This window comes from Cololabis saira, chromosome 6 (genome assembly GCF_033807715.1).
Source record: "Cololabis saira isolate AMF1-May2022 chromosome 6, fColSai1.1, whole genome shotgun sequence".
Taxonomy (NCBI): Eukaryota; Metazoa; Chordata; class Actinopteri; order Beloniformes; family Belonidae; genus Cololabis; species Cololabis saira.
The window spans coordinates 21,695,448-21,713,915 of NC_084592.1; the positions used below are offsets into that span (position 1 = coordinate 21,695,448).

An 18,468-nucleotide genomic window follows, 5' to 3' on the forward strand; every position below is an offset into this window, starting at 1 on the left:
TAACTTTTGAATGGTTTGACATAGGAAGTTGTGGGTGGTGTCATGGGACTCAGTAATGAGTCCTTAAGCTTCGTTGGCCTTAATTAGCCCCGCCCCTTCTTCTGATTGGTTGTCCCTTTTTTCTGCTATAACTTTTTAATGGTTTGACTCCCGCTTCCTGATTCAAACGTCTGCCGGCCCCGCCCCCCGACCAATCAGTGGCGAGTAGGGTGATGACGGCCCCGCCCCCCGACCAATCAGTGGCGAGTAGGGTGATGACGGCCCCGCCCCCCGACCAATCAGCTGTTGTAATGTGGTGACGTTAGAAATAGTCCCGTGCTCAGCCCGGTTAGAACCGCGGTTGAATGGTTACAGAAAAAGTAATAATAAAATAGTAGTGTTTTACTAATATTTATACCTTACAAATATTTAAAAAATTAGGAATAAAAAGTTCCAGACATTACATCGCTGTCTTGGTCTCTCCTAAGCCAGTAAGTCAATGTGTGGTATCAGCTGAGATATAGCTCAACCAGATCATTGCGATCTTTGGTGCCGGTGGTTGGGAGTTCGAGCCTGGCAGGATGCTGATATTTTTGTAAGCAAATTTTGTGTTTTTTTTTACATCAAGATGTGCGTCTCTTTCCTGCGACGACGCACATTACTTTTTCTTTCAAAAGTGTTACCGTGGCGACGCTAGACGTGAAAAAGCGCTCGTCCCCTTCATCTGATTGGTCCATATTTGATAGTTCTCCAAAAGTAATCAAATTTTGCATGCAAGTCAGACTTGGCGATACATTTGATATTTCATGGTTTGCATTAATGGGCGTGGCCTAACGGCTCAACAGCGCCCCCTAGAATACTTTTATCTGCCATAACTTTTGAATGGTTTGACATAGGAAGTTGTGGGTGGTGTCATGGGACTCAGTAATGAGTCCTTAAGCTTCGTTGGCCTTAATTAGCCCCGCCCCTTCTTCTGATTGGTTGTCCCTTTTTTCTGCTATAACTTTTTAATGGTTTGACTCCCGCTTCCTGATTCAAACGTCTGCCGGCCCCGCCCCCCGACCAATCATTGGCGAGTAGGGTGATGACGGCCCCGCCCCCCGACCAATCAGTGGCGAGTAGGGTGATGACGGCCCCGCCCCCCGACCAATCAGCTGTTGTAATGTGGTGACGTTAGAAATAGTCCCGTGCTCAGCCCGGTTAGAACCGCGGTTGAATGGTTACAGAAAAAGTAATAATAAAATAGTAGTGTTTTACTAATATTTATACCTTACAAATATTTAAAAAATTAGGAATAAAAAGTTCCAGACATTACATCGCTGTCTTGGTCTCTCCTAAGCCAGTAAGTCAATGTGTGGTATCAGCTGAGATATAGCTCAACCAGATCATTGCGATCTTTGGTGCCGGTGGTTGGGAGTTCGAGCCTGGCAGGATGCTGATATTTTTGTAAGCAAATTTTGTGTTTTTTTTTACATCAAGATGTGCGTCTCTTTCCTGCGACGACGCACATTACTTTTCTCTTTCAAAAGTGTTACCGTGGCGACGCTAGACGTGAAAAAGCGCTCGTCCCCTTCATCTGATTGGTCCATATTTGATAGTTCTCCAAAAGTCACCAAATTTTGCATGCAAGCCAGGCCTGGTGATACATTTGATATTTAATGGTTTGCATTAATGGGCGTGGCCTAACGGCTCAACAGCGCCCCCTAGAATACTTTTCTCTGCCATAACTTTTGAATGGTTTGACATAGGAAGTTGTGGGTGGTGTCATGGGACTCTGTAATGAGTCCTTGACCTTCATTGGCCTGAATTAGCCCCGCCCCTTCCTCTGATTGGTTGTTCCTTTTTTCTGCTATAACTTTTGAATGGGTTGACATAGAGAGTCGTGGGTGGTGTCATTTCTGATATGCTTATGGGGGGCGGTGGACGTGAGTGCGAGGGCCCGTTCATCGCTGCTTGCAGCTTTAATTATTATTATTATTTTCCTGACAAAGTGAAGGCCTTTTTGCCCCCCTTAACATGCCCAAAAAGTCACCAAATTTTGCACCCTAGTCAGGCCTGGCGAAAAATTTGATATTTAATGGTTTGCATTAATGGGCGTGGCAAAATGGCTCAACAGCGCCCCCTTGAAAACTTTGTGCCTCAAGCCCCACGATACGGTTTGACGTACATGCACGAAAATCGGTACACACCTGTATCATGGGGCAACTGAAAGAAAAGTCTCTTGGCGTCATGCCCGAAACCGAACAGGAAGTCAGCCATTTTGAATTAGTCGTGTCATTTTGGCGAAATTTATGCCATTCCTTCGAAAGTTAATTCAGCCCGAACCGTAACGTGCCCCCAAGTGTGTTATACATCAAAATGTGCGTCTCCATCCTGCGACAACACGCATTACTTTTCTCTTTCAAAAGCGTTACCGTGGCGGCGCTAGACGCCAAAAAGCGCGCCCACCCTTCATCTGATTGGTTCGACAGAAAAAACTTTGTGCCTCAAGCCCCATAATACGGTTTGACGTACATGAACGAAAATCGGTACACTCCTGTATTATGTCGCAACTAAAAGAAAAGTCTCTTGGCGCCATGGCCGAAACCGAACAGGAAGTCGGCCATTTTGAACATTCTGAATTAATTGCGTAATTTTGGAGCAATATATGCCATTCCTTCGAGAGTTAATTCAGCCCGAACCGTATCGTGAACCCAGATGTGTTATACATCAAAATGTGCGTCTCCATCCTGCGACTACACGCATTACTTTTCTCTTTCGAAAGTGTTACCGTGGCGACGCTAGACGCCAACAAGCGCACCCCCCCTTCATCTGATTGGTCCATATTTGATAGTTCCCCAAAAGGCACCAAATTTGGCATGCAAGCCAGGCCTGGCGATAAATTTGATATTTCATGGTTTGCATTAATGGGCGTGGCAAAATGGCTCAACAGCGCCCCCCGGAAAACTTTGTGCCTCAAGCACCACAATACGGTTTGACGTACATGCACGAAAATCGGTACACACCTGTATCATGTCGCAACTTAAAGAAAAGTCTCTTGGAGCCATGGCCGAAACCGAACAGGAAGTCAGCCATTTTGAATTAATTGTGTAATTTTGGCGCAATTTATGCCATTCCTTCGGCAGTTAATTCAGCCCGAACCGTAACGTGCACCCAGGTGTGTTATACACCAAAATGTGCGTCTCCATCGTGCGACACCACGCATTACTTTTCTCTTTCAAAAGTGTTACCGTGGCGACGCTAGACGCGAAAAAGCGCACCCACCCTTCATCTGATTGGTCCATATTTGATAGTTCTCCAAAAGTCACCAAAATTTGCATGCAAGCCAGACTTGGCGATACATTTGATATTTCATGGTTTGCATTAATGGGCGTGGCCTAACGGCTCAACAGCGCCCCCTAGAATACTTTTCTCTGCCATAACTTTTGAATGGTTTGACATAGAGAGTTGTGGGTGGTGTCATGGGACTCTGTATGGAGTCCTCGACCTTCATTGGCCTGAATTAGCCCCGCCCCTTCTTGTCATTGGTTGTCCCTTTTTTCTGCTATAACATTTTAATTGTTTGACATAGGAAGTCGTGGGTGTTGTCATGGGACTCTGTAATGAGTCCTTAACCTTCGTTAGTCTTAATTAGCCCCGCCCCTTCTTCTGATTGGTTGTCCCGATTTTCTGCTATAACTTTGGAATGGTTTGACATAGAGAGTCGTGGGTGGTCTCATCAGATTCTTTATGGAGCCCTTGACCTTCATTGGCTTAAATTAGCCCCGCCCCTTCTTCTGATTGGTTGTCCCTTTTTTCTGCTATAACTTTCGATTGGTTTGACATAGGAAGTTGTGGGTGGTGTCATGGGACTCTGTAATGAGTCCTTAAGCTTCGTTGGCCTTAATTAGCCCCGCCCCTTCTTCTGATTGGTTGTCCCGATTTTCTGCTATAACTTTGGAATGGTTTGACATAGAGAGTCGTGGGTGGTCTCATCAGATTCTTTATGGAGCCCTTGACCTTCATTGGCTTAAATTAGCCCCGCCCCTTCTTCTGATTGGTTGTCCCTTTTTTCTGCTATAACTTTCGATTGGTTTGACATAGGAAGTTGTGGGTGGTGTCATGGGACTCTGTAATGAGTCCTTAAGCTTCGTTGGCCTTAATTAGCCCCGCCCCTTCTTCTGATTGGTTGTCCCGATTTTCTGCTATAACTTTGGAATGGTTTGACATAGAGAGTCGTGGGTGGTGTCATCAGATTCTGTATGGAGTCCTTGACCTTCATTGGCCTGAATTAGCCCCGCCCCTTCTTCTGATTGGTTGTCCCTTTTTTCTGCTATAACTTTTCAATGGTTTGACATAGGAAGTCGTGGGTGGTGTCATTTCTGATACTTATGGGGGGCGGTGGCCGTGAGTGCGAGGGCCCGTTCATTGCTGCTTGCAGCTTTAATTATTATTATTATTTTCCTGACAAAGTGAAGGCCTTTTTGCCCCCCTTAACATGCCCAAAAAGTCACCAAATTTTGCACCCTAGTCAGGCCTGGCGAAAAATTTGATATTTAAAGGTTTGCATTAATGGGCGTGGCAAAATGGCTCAACAGCGCCCCCTTGAAAACTTTGTGCCTCAAGCCCCACAATACGGTTTGACGTACATGCACGAAAATCGGTACACACCTGTATCATGGGACAACTTAAACAAAAGTCTCTTGGGGTCATGCCCGAAACCGAACAGGATGTCGGCCATTTTGAATTAGTCGTGTCATTTTGGCGAAATTTATGCCATTCCTTCGAAAGTTAATTCAGCCCGAACCGTAACGTGCCCCCAAGTGTGTTATACATCAAAATGTGCGTCTCCATCCTGCGACAACACGCATTACTTTTCTCTTTCAAAAGCGTTACCGTGGCGGCGCTAGACGCCAAAAAGCGCGCCCACCCTTCATCTGATTGGTTCGACAGAAAAAAATTTGTGCTTCAAGCCCCATAATACGGTTTGACGTACATGAACGAAAATCGGTACACACCTGTATCATGTCGCAACTAAAAGAAAAGTCTCTTGGCGCCATGGCCGAAACCGAACAGGAAGTCGGCCATTTTGAACATTCTGAATTAATTGCGTAATTTTGGAGCAATATATGCCATTCCTTCGAGAGTTAATTCAGCCCGAACCGTATCGTGAACCCAGATGTGTTATACATCAAAATGTGCGTCTCCATCCTGCGACTACACGCATTACTTTTCTCTTTCGAAAGTGTTACTGTGGCGACGCTAGACGCCAACAAGCGGACCCCCCCTTCATCCGATATGTCCATATTTGATAGTTCCCCAAAAGGCACCAAATTTGGCATGCAAGCCAGGCCTGGCGATACATTTGATATTTCATGGTTTGCATTAATGGGCGTGGCAAAATGGCTCAACAGCGCCCCCCCGGAAAATGTTGTGCCTTAAGCCCCACAATACGGTTTGACGTACATGCACGAAGATCGCTACACACCTGTATCATGGCACAACTTAAAGAAAAGTCTCTTGGAGCCATGGCCGAAACCGAACAGGATGTCGGCCATTTTGAATAAATTGTGTCATTTTGGCGAAATTTATGCCATTCCTTCGAGAATTAATTCAGCCCGAACCGTAACGTGAACACAGATGTGTTATACATCAAAATATGTGTCTCCATCCTGCGACAACACGCATTACTTTTCTCTTTCAAAAGCGTTACCGTGGCGGCGCTAGACGCCAAAAAGCGCGCCCACCCTTCATCTGATTGGTTCGACAGAAAAAAATTTGTGCTTCAAGCCCCATAATACGGTTTGACGTACATGAACGAAAATCGGTACACACCTGTATCATGTCGCAACTAAAAGAAAAGTCTCTTGGCGCCATGGCCGAAACCGAACAGGAAGTCGGCCATTTTGAACATTCTGAATTAATTGCGTAATTTTGGAGCAATATATGCCATTCCTTCGAGAGTTAATTCAGCCCGAACCGTATCGTGAACCCAGATGTGTTATACATCAAAATGTGCGTCTCCATCCTGCGACTACACGCATTACTTTTCTCTTTCGAAAGTGTTACTGTGGCGACGCTAGACGCCAACAAGCGGACCCCCCCTTCATCCGATATGTCCATATTTGATAGTTCCCCAAAAGGCACCAAATTTGGCATGCAAGCCAGGCCTGGCGATACATTTGATATTTCATGGTTTGCATTAATGGGCGTGGCAAAATGGCTCAACAGCGCCCCCCCGGAAAATGTTGTGCCTTAAGCCCCACAATACGGTTTGACGTACATGCACGAAAATCGCTACACACCTGTATCATGGCACAACTTAAAGAAAAGTCTCTTGGAGCCATGGCCGAAACCGAACAGGATGTCGGCCATTTTGAATAAATTGTGTCATTTTGGCGAAATTTATGCCATTCCTTCGAGAATTAATTCAGCCCGAACCGTAACGTGAACACAGATGTGTTATACATCAAAATATGTGTCTCCATCCTGCGACTACACGCATTACTTTTCTCTTTCGAAAGTGTTACCGTGGCGACGCTAGACGCCAACAAGCGCACCCCCCTTCATCTGATTGGTCCATATTTGATAGTTCCCCAAAAGTCACCAAATTTTGCATGCAAGACAGACTTGGCGATAAATTTGATATTTCATGGTTTGCATTAATGAGCGTGGCCTAACGGCTCAACAGCGCCCCCTAGAATACTTTTCTCTGCCATAACTTTTGAATGGTTTGACATAGGAAGTCGTGGGTGGTGTCATGGGACTCTGTAATGAGTCCTTAAGCTTCGTTGGCCTTAATTAGCCCCGCCCCTTCTTCTGATTGGTTGTCCCGATTTTCTGCTATAACTTTGGAATGGTTTGACATAGAGAGTCACGGGTGGTGTCATCAGATTATTTATGGACTCCTTGACCTTCATTGGCCTGAATTAGCCCCGCCCCTTCTTCTGATTGGTTGTCCCTTTATTCTGTTATAACTTTTTAATGGTTTGACATAGGAAGTCGTGGGTGGTGTCATGGGACTCTGTAATGAGTCCTTAAGCTTCGTTGGCCTTAATTAGCCCCGCCCCTTCTTCTGATTGGTTGTCCCGATTTTCTGCTATAACTTTGGAATGGTTTGACATAGAGAGTCCCTCTTCCTGATTCAAACGTCTGCTGGCCCCGCCCGACCAATCAGTGGCGAGTAGGGTGATGACGGCCCCGCCCCCCGACCAATCAGTGACGAGTAGGGTGATGACGGCCCCGCCCCCCGACCAATCAGTGGCGAGTAGGGTGATGAAGGCCCCGCTCCCCGACCAATCAGCTGCCTGTAATGTGGTGACGTCAGAAATAGACCCGTGCTCAGCCCGGTTAGAATCTCGGTAGAATGGTTACAGAAAAATTAATAAAAATAGTAGTGTTTTACTAATATTTATACCTTACAAATATTAAAAAAATTAGGAAAAAAAAGTTCCAGACATTTTATCGCTATGTTGGTCTGTCCTAAGCCAGTAAGTCAAAGCAAAAGGTATAGCTGAGACATAGCTCAGCCTCATTATTGCGGTCTTTGGTCATGACGAAATTTTTTGTCAGCAATTTTTGTGTTTTTTTTACATCAAAATGTCCTCTGTCCTGCGACGACGCACATTACTTTTCTCTTTCAAAAGTGTTACCGTAGCGACGCTAGACGTGAAAAAGCGCGCGTCCCCTTCATCTGATTGGTCCATATTTGATAGTTCTCCAAAAGTCACCAAATTTTGCATACAAGCCAGGCCTGGTGATAAATTTGATATTTCATGGTTTGCATTAATGGGCGTGGCCTAACGGCTCAACAGCGCCCCCTAGAATACTTTTCTCTGCCATAACTTTTGAATGGTTTGACATAAAGAGTCGTGGGTGGTGTCATGGGACTCTGTATTGAGTCCTTGACCATAATTGGCCTTAATTAGCCCCGCCCCTTCTTCTGATTGGTTGTCCCGATTTTCTGCTATAACTTTGGAATGGTTTGACATAGAGAGTCGTGGGTGGTGTCATCAGACTCTGTATGGAGTCCTTGACCTTCATTGGCCTGAATTAGCCCCGCCCCTTCTTCTTATTGGTTGTTCCTTTTTTCTGCTATAACTTTTGAATGGTTTGACATAGAGAGTCGTGGGCGGTGTCATTTCTGATATGCTTATGGGGGGCGGTGAACGTGAGTGCGAGGGCCCGTTCATCGCTGCTTGCAGCTTTAATTAATATTATTATTATTTTTCTTCTGACAAAGTGATGGCCTTTTTGCCCCCCTTAACATGCCCAAAAAGTCACCAAATTTTGCACCCAAGTCAGGCCTGGCGAAAAATTTGATATTTAATGGTTTGCATTAATGGGCGTGGCAAAATGGCTCAACAGCGCCCTCTTGAAAACTTTGTGCCTCAAGCCCCACGATACGGTTTGACGTACATGCACGAAAATCGGTACACACCTGTATCATGGGACAGCTTAAAGAAAAGTCTCTTGCCGTCATGCCCGAAACCGAACAGGAAGTCGGCCATTTTGAATTAATCGTGTCACTTTGGCGCAATTTATGCCATTCCTTCGGCAGTTAATTCAGCCCGAACCGTAACGGGCACCCAGGTGTATTATACATCAAAATGTGCGTCTCCCTCCTGCGACCACACGCATTACTTTTCTCTTTCAAAAGCGTTACCGTGGCGACGCTAGACGCCAAAAAGCGCGCCCACCCTTCATCTGGTTGGTTCAGACAGAAAAAACTTTGCGCCTCAAGCCCCATAATACGGTTTGACGTACATGAACGAAAATTGGTACACTCCTGTATCATGTTGCAACTAAAAGAAAAGTCTCTTGGCGCCATGGCCGAAACCGAACAGGAAGTTGGCCATTTTTAACATTCTGAATTAATTGCGTAATTTTGGAGCAATATATGCCATTCCTTCGAGAGTTAATTCAGCCCGAACCGTATCGTGAACCCAGATGTGTTATACATCAAAATGTGCGTCTCCATCCTGCGACTACACGCATTACTTTTCTCTTTAAAAAGTGTTACCGTGGCGACGCTAGAAGCCAACAAGCGCACCCCCCCTTCATCTGATTGGTCCATATTTGATAGTTCCCCAAAAGGCACCAAATTTGGCATGCAAGCCAGGCCTGGCGATAAATTTGATATTTCATGGTTTGCATTAATGGGCGTGGCAAAATGGCTCAACAGCGCCCCCCGGAAAACTTTGTGCCTCAAGCCCCACAATACGGTTTGACGTACATGCACGAAAATCGCTACACACCTGTATCATGGCACAACTTAAAGAAAAGTCTCTTGGAGCCATGGCCCAAACCCAACAGGATGTCGGCAATTTTGAATAAATTGTGTAATTTTGGCGAAATTTATGCCATTCCTTCGGCAGTTAATTCAGCCCGAACCGTAACGTGCACCCAGGTGTGTTATACATCAAAATGTGCGTCTACATCCTGCGACTACACGCATTACTTTTCTCTTTCAAAAGTGTTACCGTGGCGACGCTAGACGCCAAAAGGCGCGCCCCCCCCTTTCATGTGATTGGTCCATATTTGATAGTTCTCCAAAAGTCACCAAATTTTGCATGCAAGCCAGACTTGGCGATAAATTTGATATTTCATGGTTTGCATTAATGGGCGTGGCAAAATGGCTCAACAGCGCCCCCTAGAATACTTTTATCTGCCATAACTTTTGAATGGTTTGACATAGGAAGTTGTGGGTGGTGTCATGGGACTCTGTAATGAGTCCTTAAGCTTCGTTGGCCTTAATTAGCCCCGCCCCTTCTTCTGATTGGTTGTCCCTTTTTTCTGCTATAACTTTTTAATGGTTTGACTCCCGCTTCCTGATTCAAACGTCTGCCGGCCCCGCCCCCCGACCAATCAGTGGCGAGTAGGGTGATGACGGCCCCGCCCCCCGACCGATCAGCTGTTGTAATGTGGTGACGTCAGAAATAGTCCCGTGCTCAGCCCGGTTAGAACCTCGGTAGAATGCTTACAGAAAGAGTAATAAATGAAATTGTAGTGTTTTACTAATATTTATACCTTACAAATATTTAAAAAATTAGGAAAAAAAGTTCCAGACATTTTATTGCTATGTTGGTCTCTCCTAAGACAGTAAGTCAAAGCAAAAGGAATGGTTGAGACATAGCTCACCCAGAGCATATTGGTCTTTGGTGCCAGAGGTCGGGAGTTCGAGTCTGGCTATAGCCTATGACGAAATTCTTGTCAGCAATTTTTTTTTTTTTTTTACATCAAAATGTGCGTCTCTGTCCTGCGACAACGCACATTACTTTTCTCTTTCAAAAGTGTTACCGTGGCGACGCTAGACGCGAAAAAGCCCGCCTCCCCTTCATCTGATCGGTCCATATTTGATAGTTCTCCAAAAGTCACCAAATTTTGCATGCAGGCCAGGCCTGGTGATAAATTTGATATTTCATGGTTTGCATTAATGGGCGTGGCCTAACGGCTCAACAGCGCCCCTTAGAATACTTTTCTCTGCCATAACTTTTGAAAGGTTTGACATAAAGAGTCGTGGGTGGTGTCATGGGACTCAGTATTGAGTCCTTGACCATAATTGATGAAAATTAGCCCCGCCCCTTCTTCTGATTGGTCGTCCCGATTTTCTGCTATAACTTTTGAATGGTTTGACATAGAGAGTCGTGGGTGGTGTCATCAGATTCTGTATGGAGTCCTTGACCTTCATTGGCCTGAATTAGCCCCGCCCCTTCTTCTGATTGGTTGTCCCTTTTTTCTGCTATAACTTTTTAATGGTTTGACTCCCGCTTCCTGATTCAAACGTCTGCCGGCCCCGCCCCCCGACCAATCAGTGGCGAGTAGGGTGATGACGGCCCCGCCCCCCGACCAATCAGTGGCGAGTAGGGTGATGACGGCCCCGCCCCCCGACCGATCAGCTGTTGTAATGTGGTGACGTCAGAAATAGTCCCGTGCTCAGCCCGGTTAGAACCTCGGTAGAATGCTTACAGAAAGAGTAATAAATGAAATTGTAGTGTTTTACTAATATTTATACCTTACAAATATTTAAAAAATTAGGAAAAAAAGTTCCAGACATTTTATTGCTATGTTGGTCTCTCCTAAGCCAGTAAGTCAAAGCAAGAGGAATGGTTGAGACATAGCTCACCCAGAGCATATCGGTCTTTGGTGCCAGAGGTCGGGAGTTCGAGTCTGGCTGTAGCCTATGCCGAAATTTTTGTCAGCAATTTTTTTTTTTTTTTTACATCAAAATGTGCGTCTCTGTCCTGCGACGACGCACATTACTTTTCTCTTTCAAAAGTGTTACCGTGGCGACGCTAGACGCGTAAAAGCGCGCCTCCCCTTCATCTGATCGGTCCATATTTGATAGTTCTCCAAAAGTCACCAAATTTTGCATGCAGGCCAGGCCTGGTGATAAATTTGATATTTCATGGTTTGCATTAATGGGCGTGGCCTAACGGCTCAACAGCGCCCCTTAGAATACTTTTCTCTGCCATAACTTTTGAAAGGTTTGACATAAAGAGTCGTGGGTGGTGTCATGGGACTCAGTATTGAGTCCTTGACCATAATTGATGAAAATTAGCCCCGCCCCTTCTTCTGATTGGTCGTCCCGATTTTCTGCTATAACTTTTGAATGGTTTGACATAGAGAGTCGTGGGTGGTGTCATCAGATTCTGTATGGAGTCCTTGACCTTCATTGGCCTGAATTAGCCCCGCCCCTTCTTCTGATTGGTTGTCCCTTTTTTCTGCTATATCTTTTGAATGGTTTGACATAGGAAGTCGTGGGTGGTGTCATTTCTGATATGCTCATGGGGGCGGTGGCCGTGAGTGCGAGGGCCCGTTCATCGCTGCTTGCAGCTTTAATTATTATTATTATTTTTCTTCTGACAAAGTGATGGCCTTTTTGCCCCCCTTAACATGCCCAAAAAGTCACCAAATTTTGCACCCAAGTCAGGCCTGGCGAAAAATTTGATATTTAATGGTTTGCATTAATGGGCGTGGCAAAATGGCTCAACAGCGCCCCCTTGAAAACTTTGTGCCTCAAGCCCCACGATACGGTTTGACGTACATGCACGAAAATCGGTACACACCTGTATCATGGGACAACTTAAAGAAAAGTCTCTTGCCGTCATGCCCGAAACCGAACAGGAAGTCGGCCATTTTGAATGAATCGTGTCACTTTGGCGCAATTTATGCCATTCCTTCGGCAGTTAATTCAGCCCGAACCGTAACGTGCACCCAGGTGTATTATACATCAAAATGTGCGTCTCCCTCCTGCGACCACACGCATTACTTTTCTCTTTCAAAAGCGTTACCGTGGCGACGCTAGACGCCAAAAAGCGCGCCCACCCTTCATCTGGTTGGTTCAGACAGAAAAAACTTTGCGCCTCAAGCCCCATAATACGGTTTGACGTACATGAACGAAAATTTGTACACTCCTGTATCATGTCGCAACTAAAAGAAAAGTCTCTTGGCGCCATGGCCGAAACCGAACAGGAAGTCGGCCATTTTGAACATTCTGAATTAATTGCGTAATTTTGGAGCAATATATGCCATTCTTCGAGAGTTAATTCAGCCCGAACCGTATCGTGAACCCAGATGTGTTATACATCAAAATGTGCGTCTCCATCCTGCGACTACACGCATTACTTTTCTCTTTCGAAAGTGTTACCGTGGCGACGCTAGACGCCAACAAGCGCACCCCCCCTTCATCTGATTGGTCCATATTTGATAGTTCCCCAAATGGCACCAAATTTGGCATGCAAGCCAGGCCTGGCGATAAATTTGATATTTCATGGTTTGCATTAATGGGCGTGGCAAAATGGCTCAACAGCGCCCCCCGGAAAACTTTGTGCCTCAAGCCCCACAATACGGTTTGACGTACATGCACGAAAATCGCTACACACCTGTATCATGGCACAACTTAAAGAAAAGTCTCTTGGAGCCATGGCCAAAACCGAACAGGATGTCGGCCATTTTGAATTAATTGTGTAATTTTGGCGAAATTTATGCCATTCCTTCGAGAGTTAATTCAGCCCGAACCGTATCGTGCACCCAGGTGTGTTATACATCAAAATGTGCGTCTACATCCTGCGACACCACGCATTACTTTTCTCTTTCAAAAGTGTTACCGTGGCGACGCTAGACGCCAAAAGGCGCGCCCCCCCTTCATGTGATTGGTCCATATTTGATAGTTCTCCAAAAGTCACCAAATTTTGCATGCAAGCCAGGCCTGGTGATAAATTTTATATTTCATGGTTTGCATTAATGGGCGTGGCCTAACGGCTCAACAGCGCCACCTTGAATACTTTTCTCTGCCATAACTTTTGAATGGTTTGACATAGAGAGTCGTGGGGGGTGTCATCAGATTCTTTATGGAGTCCTTGACCTTCATTGGCCTGAATTAGCCCCGCCCCTTCTTCTGATTGGTTGTCCCTTTTTTCTGCTATAAACTTTGAATGGTTTGACATAGGAAGTCGTAGGTGGTGTCAAGGGACTCTGCAATGAGTCCTTGAGCTTCTTTGGCCTGAATTAGCCCCGCCCCTTCTTCTGATTGGTTGTCCCTTTTTTATAATAAAATCGCCACGAGCCGCCAGTCGCTCTCGCGCTGACTCCCGCTTCCTGATTCAAACGTCTGCCGGCCCCGCCCCCCGACCAATCGGTGGCGAGTAGGGTGATGACGGCCCCGCCTCCCGACCAATCAGTGGCGCGGAGGGTGATGACGGCCCCGCCCCCGACCAATCGGTGGCGAGTAGGGTGATGACGGCCCCGCCCCCCGACCAATCAGTGGCGAGTAGGGTGGTGACGGCCCCGCCCCCCGACCAATCAGCTCCCTGTAATGTGGTGACGTCAGAAATATTCCCAGCTCAGCCCGGTTACAACCTTGGCAGAAAGGTTACAGAAAAAGTAATAATTAAAATAGTAGGGTTTTACTTATATTTATAACTTACAAATATTTAAAAAAATTAGAAAAAACAGCTCCAGACTTACTTTACTAAATATCGATATGTTGGTCTCTCCTAAGTCAGTAGGTCAAATAGAATTGAGAGGCTGAGTCTTAGCTCAGCCAAAGCGTTCCCGTCTTTGGAGTCAGAGATCAGAGTTCGATTCCCGCAGTATCCAGACTTTTTTGTCAGCAATTTTTTTTTTTCTACATCAATATGTGCGTCCCTGTCCTGCAACGACGCACATTACTTTTCTCATTTAAAAGCGTTACCGCGGCAACGCTAGACACCAAAAAGTGCGCCCACCCTTCATCTGATTGGTCCATATTTGATAGTTCTCCAAAAGTCACCAAATTTTGCATGAAAGCCAGGCCTGGTGATAAATTTGATATTTCATGGTTTGCATTAATGGGCGTGGCAAAATGGCTCAACAGCACCCCCCGGAAAACTTTTCTCTGCCATAACTTTTGAATGGTTTGACATAAAGAGTCATGGGTGGTGTCATGGGACTCGGTATTGAGTCCTTGACCATAATTGGTGAAAATTAGCCCCGCCCCTTCTTTTGATTGGTTGTCCCTATTTCCTGCTATAACTTTTGAATGGTTTGACATGGAGAGTCGTGGGTGGTGTCATCAGACTCTGTATGGAGTCCTTGACCTTCATTGGCCTGAATTAGCCCCGCCCCTTCTTGTGATTGGTTGTCCCTTTTTTCTGCTATAACTTTTGAATGGTTTGACATAGGAAGTCGTGGGTGGTGTCATTTCTGATATGCTTATGGGGGGCGGCGGCCGTGAGTGCGAGGGCCCGTTCATCGCTGCTTGCAGCTTTAATTGTTTTTGTAATTGCATTAAAGAAAATCACAATATTCTAATTTTCTGAGACAGTCCTGTACATATACATTAACGCACATCCTAGGTCACCTCTGGACAGACTCATTACTCCGGCACTTTAAAACCAAAATGTAAATTTTTTCCTTTAATATTATTTGCTCTTTTGTATTGCACCAATCACCACAACAAATTCCTTCTGTGTGTTAAACTACTTTGCAATAAACTTCTTTCTGATTCTGTACATATACACTTTTTTTGTCCTCCTAAGGTCTTGGCACCATGGGAAGAGGCATCACTGTGGCCCTTGCACAGGCAGGGTTGTCTGTGGTCGCCCTGGAGACCACGGAGAAGCAGCTAATGGAGGCCAAGCAGGCGGTGTCAGGCATGTTAGAGCGGACAGCTAAGAGACGCGCAGTGGCGCCCGGCTTCGATAAAGTCCGCTACAGCCGCGACATGCGTCTTGCGGCAGACGTGGACCTGGTCATTGAAGCCGTGTTCGAGGACATGCCCCTGAAGAAGAAGATCTTTCAGCAGCTGTCCTCCGTTTGTAAACCAGGCACGTTGCTGTGCACCAACACCTCTGGTCTAGATATAGACCAGCTGGCGTCTCAAACCCGCAACCCAGAGCTGGTGGTCGGGATGCACTTTTTCGCTCCGGCCCACGTCATGAAGCTGCTGGAGGTGGTGTACGGGCCGCGCTCTTCTCCCACCGCTGTGGCCACGGCCATGCAGCTGGGAAAGCAAATGGGCAAGGTGAGCGTGGCGGTGGGAAACTGCCGGGGCTTCGTGGGAAACCGCATGCTGAAGCCCTACCTGGAGCAGGCGTTCTTCTTGTTGGAGGAGGGAGCCACACCTGAGCTGGTAGATGGAGCTCTGGAGGAGTTTGGGTTCGCCATGGGCGTGTTCAGGATGTCTGACCTCTCTGGTCTGGACGTGGCCTGGAGAATCAGGAAGGCGGATGAGTTGGCCGTGACCGACGCACCGGCGGGCCAGTCGACGGCGAGAAGCCGCCAAGGCCGCAGGTACAGTCCTCTCGGAGACCTGCTCTGTGAGCAGGGGAGGTTTGGTCAGAAGACCGGCCTCGGCTGGTATCGGTACGACGAACCAGCGGGGAGAGTAGCCAAGCCTGATCCTTGGATTCAAGACTTTTTGGAGCGGTACCGAGCCCAGCATGCCTTGGTGGCTCGCCGCATGGACCACCAGGAGGTGCTGGAGCGCTGCCTCTATTCCCTCATAAATGAGGGCTTCCGCATTCTGGAGGATGGAATAGCTGCGGGACCCGAGGACATCGATGTGATCTACGTGCTCGGCTACGGCTGGCCGCGGCACCGCGGAGGCCCCATGTTCTACGCCGGCATGGTGGGCCTGGCCCGGGTTCTGGAGCGGCTGGAGCACTTCCACCGGGAACACCCGGACGTACCCGGCCTGCAGCCCTCCAACCTGCTCAGGAAGCTGGTGGCCAGTGGCAGCCCGCCCGTCCACCGGTGGAAGGAGGTCATCAAGAAACTTCACAGTCAGCTGTAACGCCTGAACGCACTCGTATGTCTGATTTAACCAAATGATTTAAAACCGGCACTTTTCAACTTAACATTTTTCATTTCTGTTGTTGATACCGCTGCAGCATGTGCACTGAGGCTCCACTTTAGTGGATACGCCTGTATAATAAAATGTATAAGCTAAAACAATCCACATCCAAACTTTCTAGACATCATAAACTTTAGGTTTGCATGCCATGCTGCTCCAGTATAACTTTATAATTGGAGAACCACAGGAAGGAAACACTAAATCTGCCTAGAAACCTTAATTGGACAAAAGTTTTCACAATATCGTCCACTGCTCTCTACTGAATGTATAATTGTTCCTAAATTTCATTTATGTGCATGGATTCAAATGAAACGGTCGAAAACAGCTACGTACTGCAATGGTTGTTACAGCTGAAAAAACCCACCCTAGTATCATTAAATCAAACAGGATGGGCTTTGCAAAGAATGAATGTATCGCAGGACTTTTGTGCTTCAACAACTAAACATTTAGGCTTTTTTTTTATCACAATTATGCCCTGTTTTCAGTCCTTTCACCTGACCGATGTTTTTGCATAACAGTCAGAATAATTTCTATTTTATTTTGAAAGAGCTTGATTTAACCAACAAAGGCATGCTAAGTGTCCAAAGCAATTTTCATTTCCTGTAACACCATGATCTAATAATAATATTTTCATAAAATATGAGTATAAAACGAAAATTGAAATGTTCATTTGGTTGATTGTTAACTTTTTCTCAGTTTATATGTCATGATCTAGAGCTTATATAATAAAATGGAGGTTCTTTGTACGAGAGTGTTAAGCTAAAAACAAAAGTAAATGTAAAGTTAATGTGAAAACTTTGCTGTGTTAGTTTGAACTGTAGTGAAATCCAAAGTTTAACTACATGTAAAGATTTTTCTAATCTCTAGTGATTACTCCATATTTTTACATTTTTAATATATTTGCAATCTGATTGGATGCTTTAATAAATAATTATGATTACTATACTGAGTTCTGTGAGTTAAATTGCCCTGCTTGTGTGAAATTACCTCCCTAATACAGATCTTTTGAACTTGCTGGTAACATGTTGATTTATTCAGGGAAACACGGATCACTTGAAGAGGAACTGAAACCGGTTCTTGTGTGGTGTTCTTCTGGGCTTTCTGCGAGCTCAGCTGCTTCAGAGCTGAAGGAGAGATGAGGGAAGTGTAAAGCCTCAGAGTGCTGTAACATAAATCGATGGATCATTCTTGAGTAAACCAGTAAAACTCAATCTCACATAAAAAAAGCTCATATTTTCAGCTCGCCCCCTGGTGGCCGGAGCCTCCACACCGAGGAACTGGAGGATTTTGCTTTATAATGCTCCCTTATGTCGGGCAGGCAGTCGGGCGCCGAAAAAGGGGGGATAAAGGATACGGATTATAGGGGCCCATGATTGAGGGGGGCCCAAAGAGGCCCCTAATGATGATCAAAATTATAATAAAGAAAAAATATTACACTAAGTTATTAAATAACATATAATCACAAATGTTTTATTTTCAATGCCCTGGTAACAATAACTTTATTTGTTTTGGAAACATCAACGCCTGCACAATTGTAATGGTTCCAGATTTTTCTCTCCACTGATTATAATTTCTATTTTTTCATGGAAGAGTTTATTTCCAATTTAAAAATCAGTGTTGCAGAAAATAAATGAATCAAAATGAATTCCATTGTATTCAGAGTGCTCAGTTCTTCCCCTACTGTCATGTTGCTCTTCTTTCACAAATATGGTAATGATAGTCAAAAATACCATTAAAATGCATTGTATGTAAAATAGCATCAACAAATTTCGCTGCTGTGTTGGGGGTAGGGATGGGCGATATTTTACCGTTCACGATAAACCGTCAAAAAAATTCCCCACGATAAGAATTTCTCATCTTGCGGTAAAAACTATAAATTCCCATTGATGACGTTTTTGTGTAAAGCCGGATTTACGGTTCTGCGTTAAATTGACGCAGAAGGAAGGAAGGAAGGAAGGAAGGAAGGAAGGAAGGAAGGAAGGAAGGAAGGAAGGAAGGAAGGAAGGAAGGAAGGAAGGAAGGAAGGAAGGAAGGAAGGAAGGAAGGAAGGAAGGAAGGAAGGAAATGAGCCTGAAAGAAAGAAAGAAATGAGCCAGAAAGAAAGGAGCCAGAAAGAAGGAAATGAGCCAGAAAGAAAGAAAGAAATTAGCCTGAAAAAAAGAATGAAATGAGAA

General features: G+C 45.5%; 1 protein-coding gene across 1 annotated transcript in view; it reads left to right on the forward strand.

Annotated features, from left to right (window-relative positions):
* The window catches only part of ehhadh (enoyl-CoA, hydratase/3-hydroxyacyl CoA dehydrogenase), a 73,826-nt gene extending 56,589 nt beyond the window's left edge, over positions 1 to 17,237 (forward strand). The window contains exon 7 of the mRNA XM_061723659.1: positions 14,979 to 17,237. Coding sequence (XP_061579643.1) covers positions 14,979 to 16,234 — 1,256 coding nt within the window. The 3' untranslated portion in view covers positions 16,235 to 17,237. The remainder of the gene's footprint in view (positions 1 to 14,978) is intronic.
* The last annotated feature ends 1,231 nt before the right edge of the window (positions 17,238 to 18,468 follow it).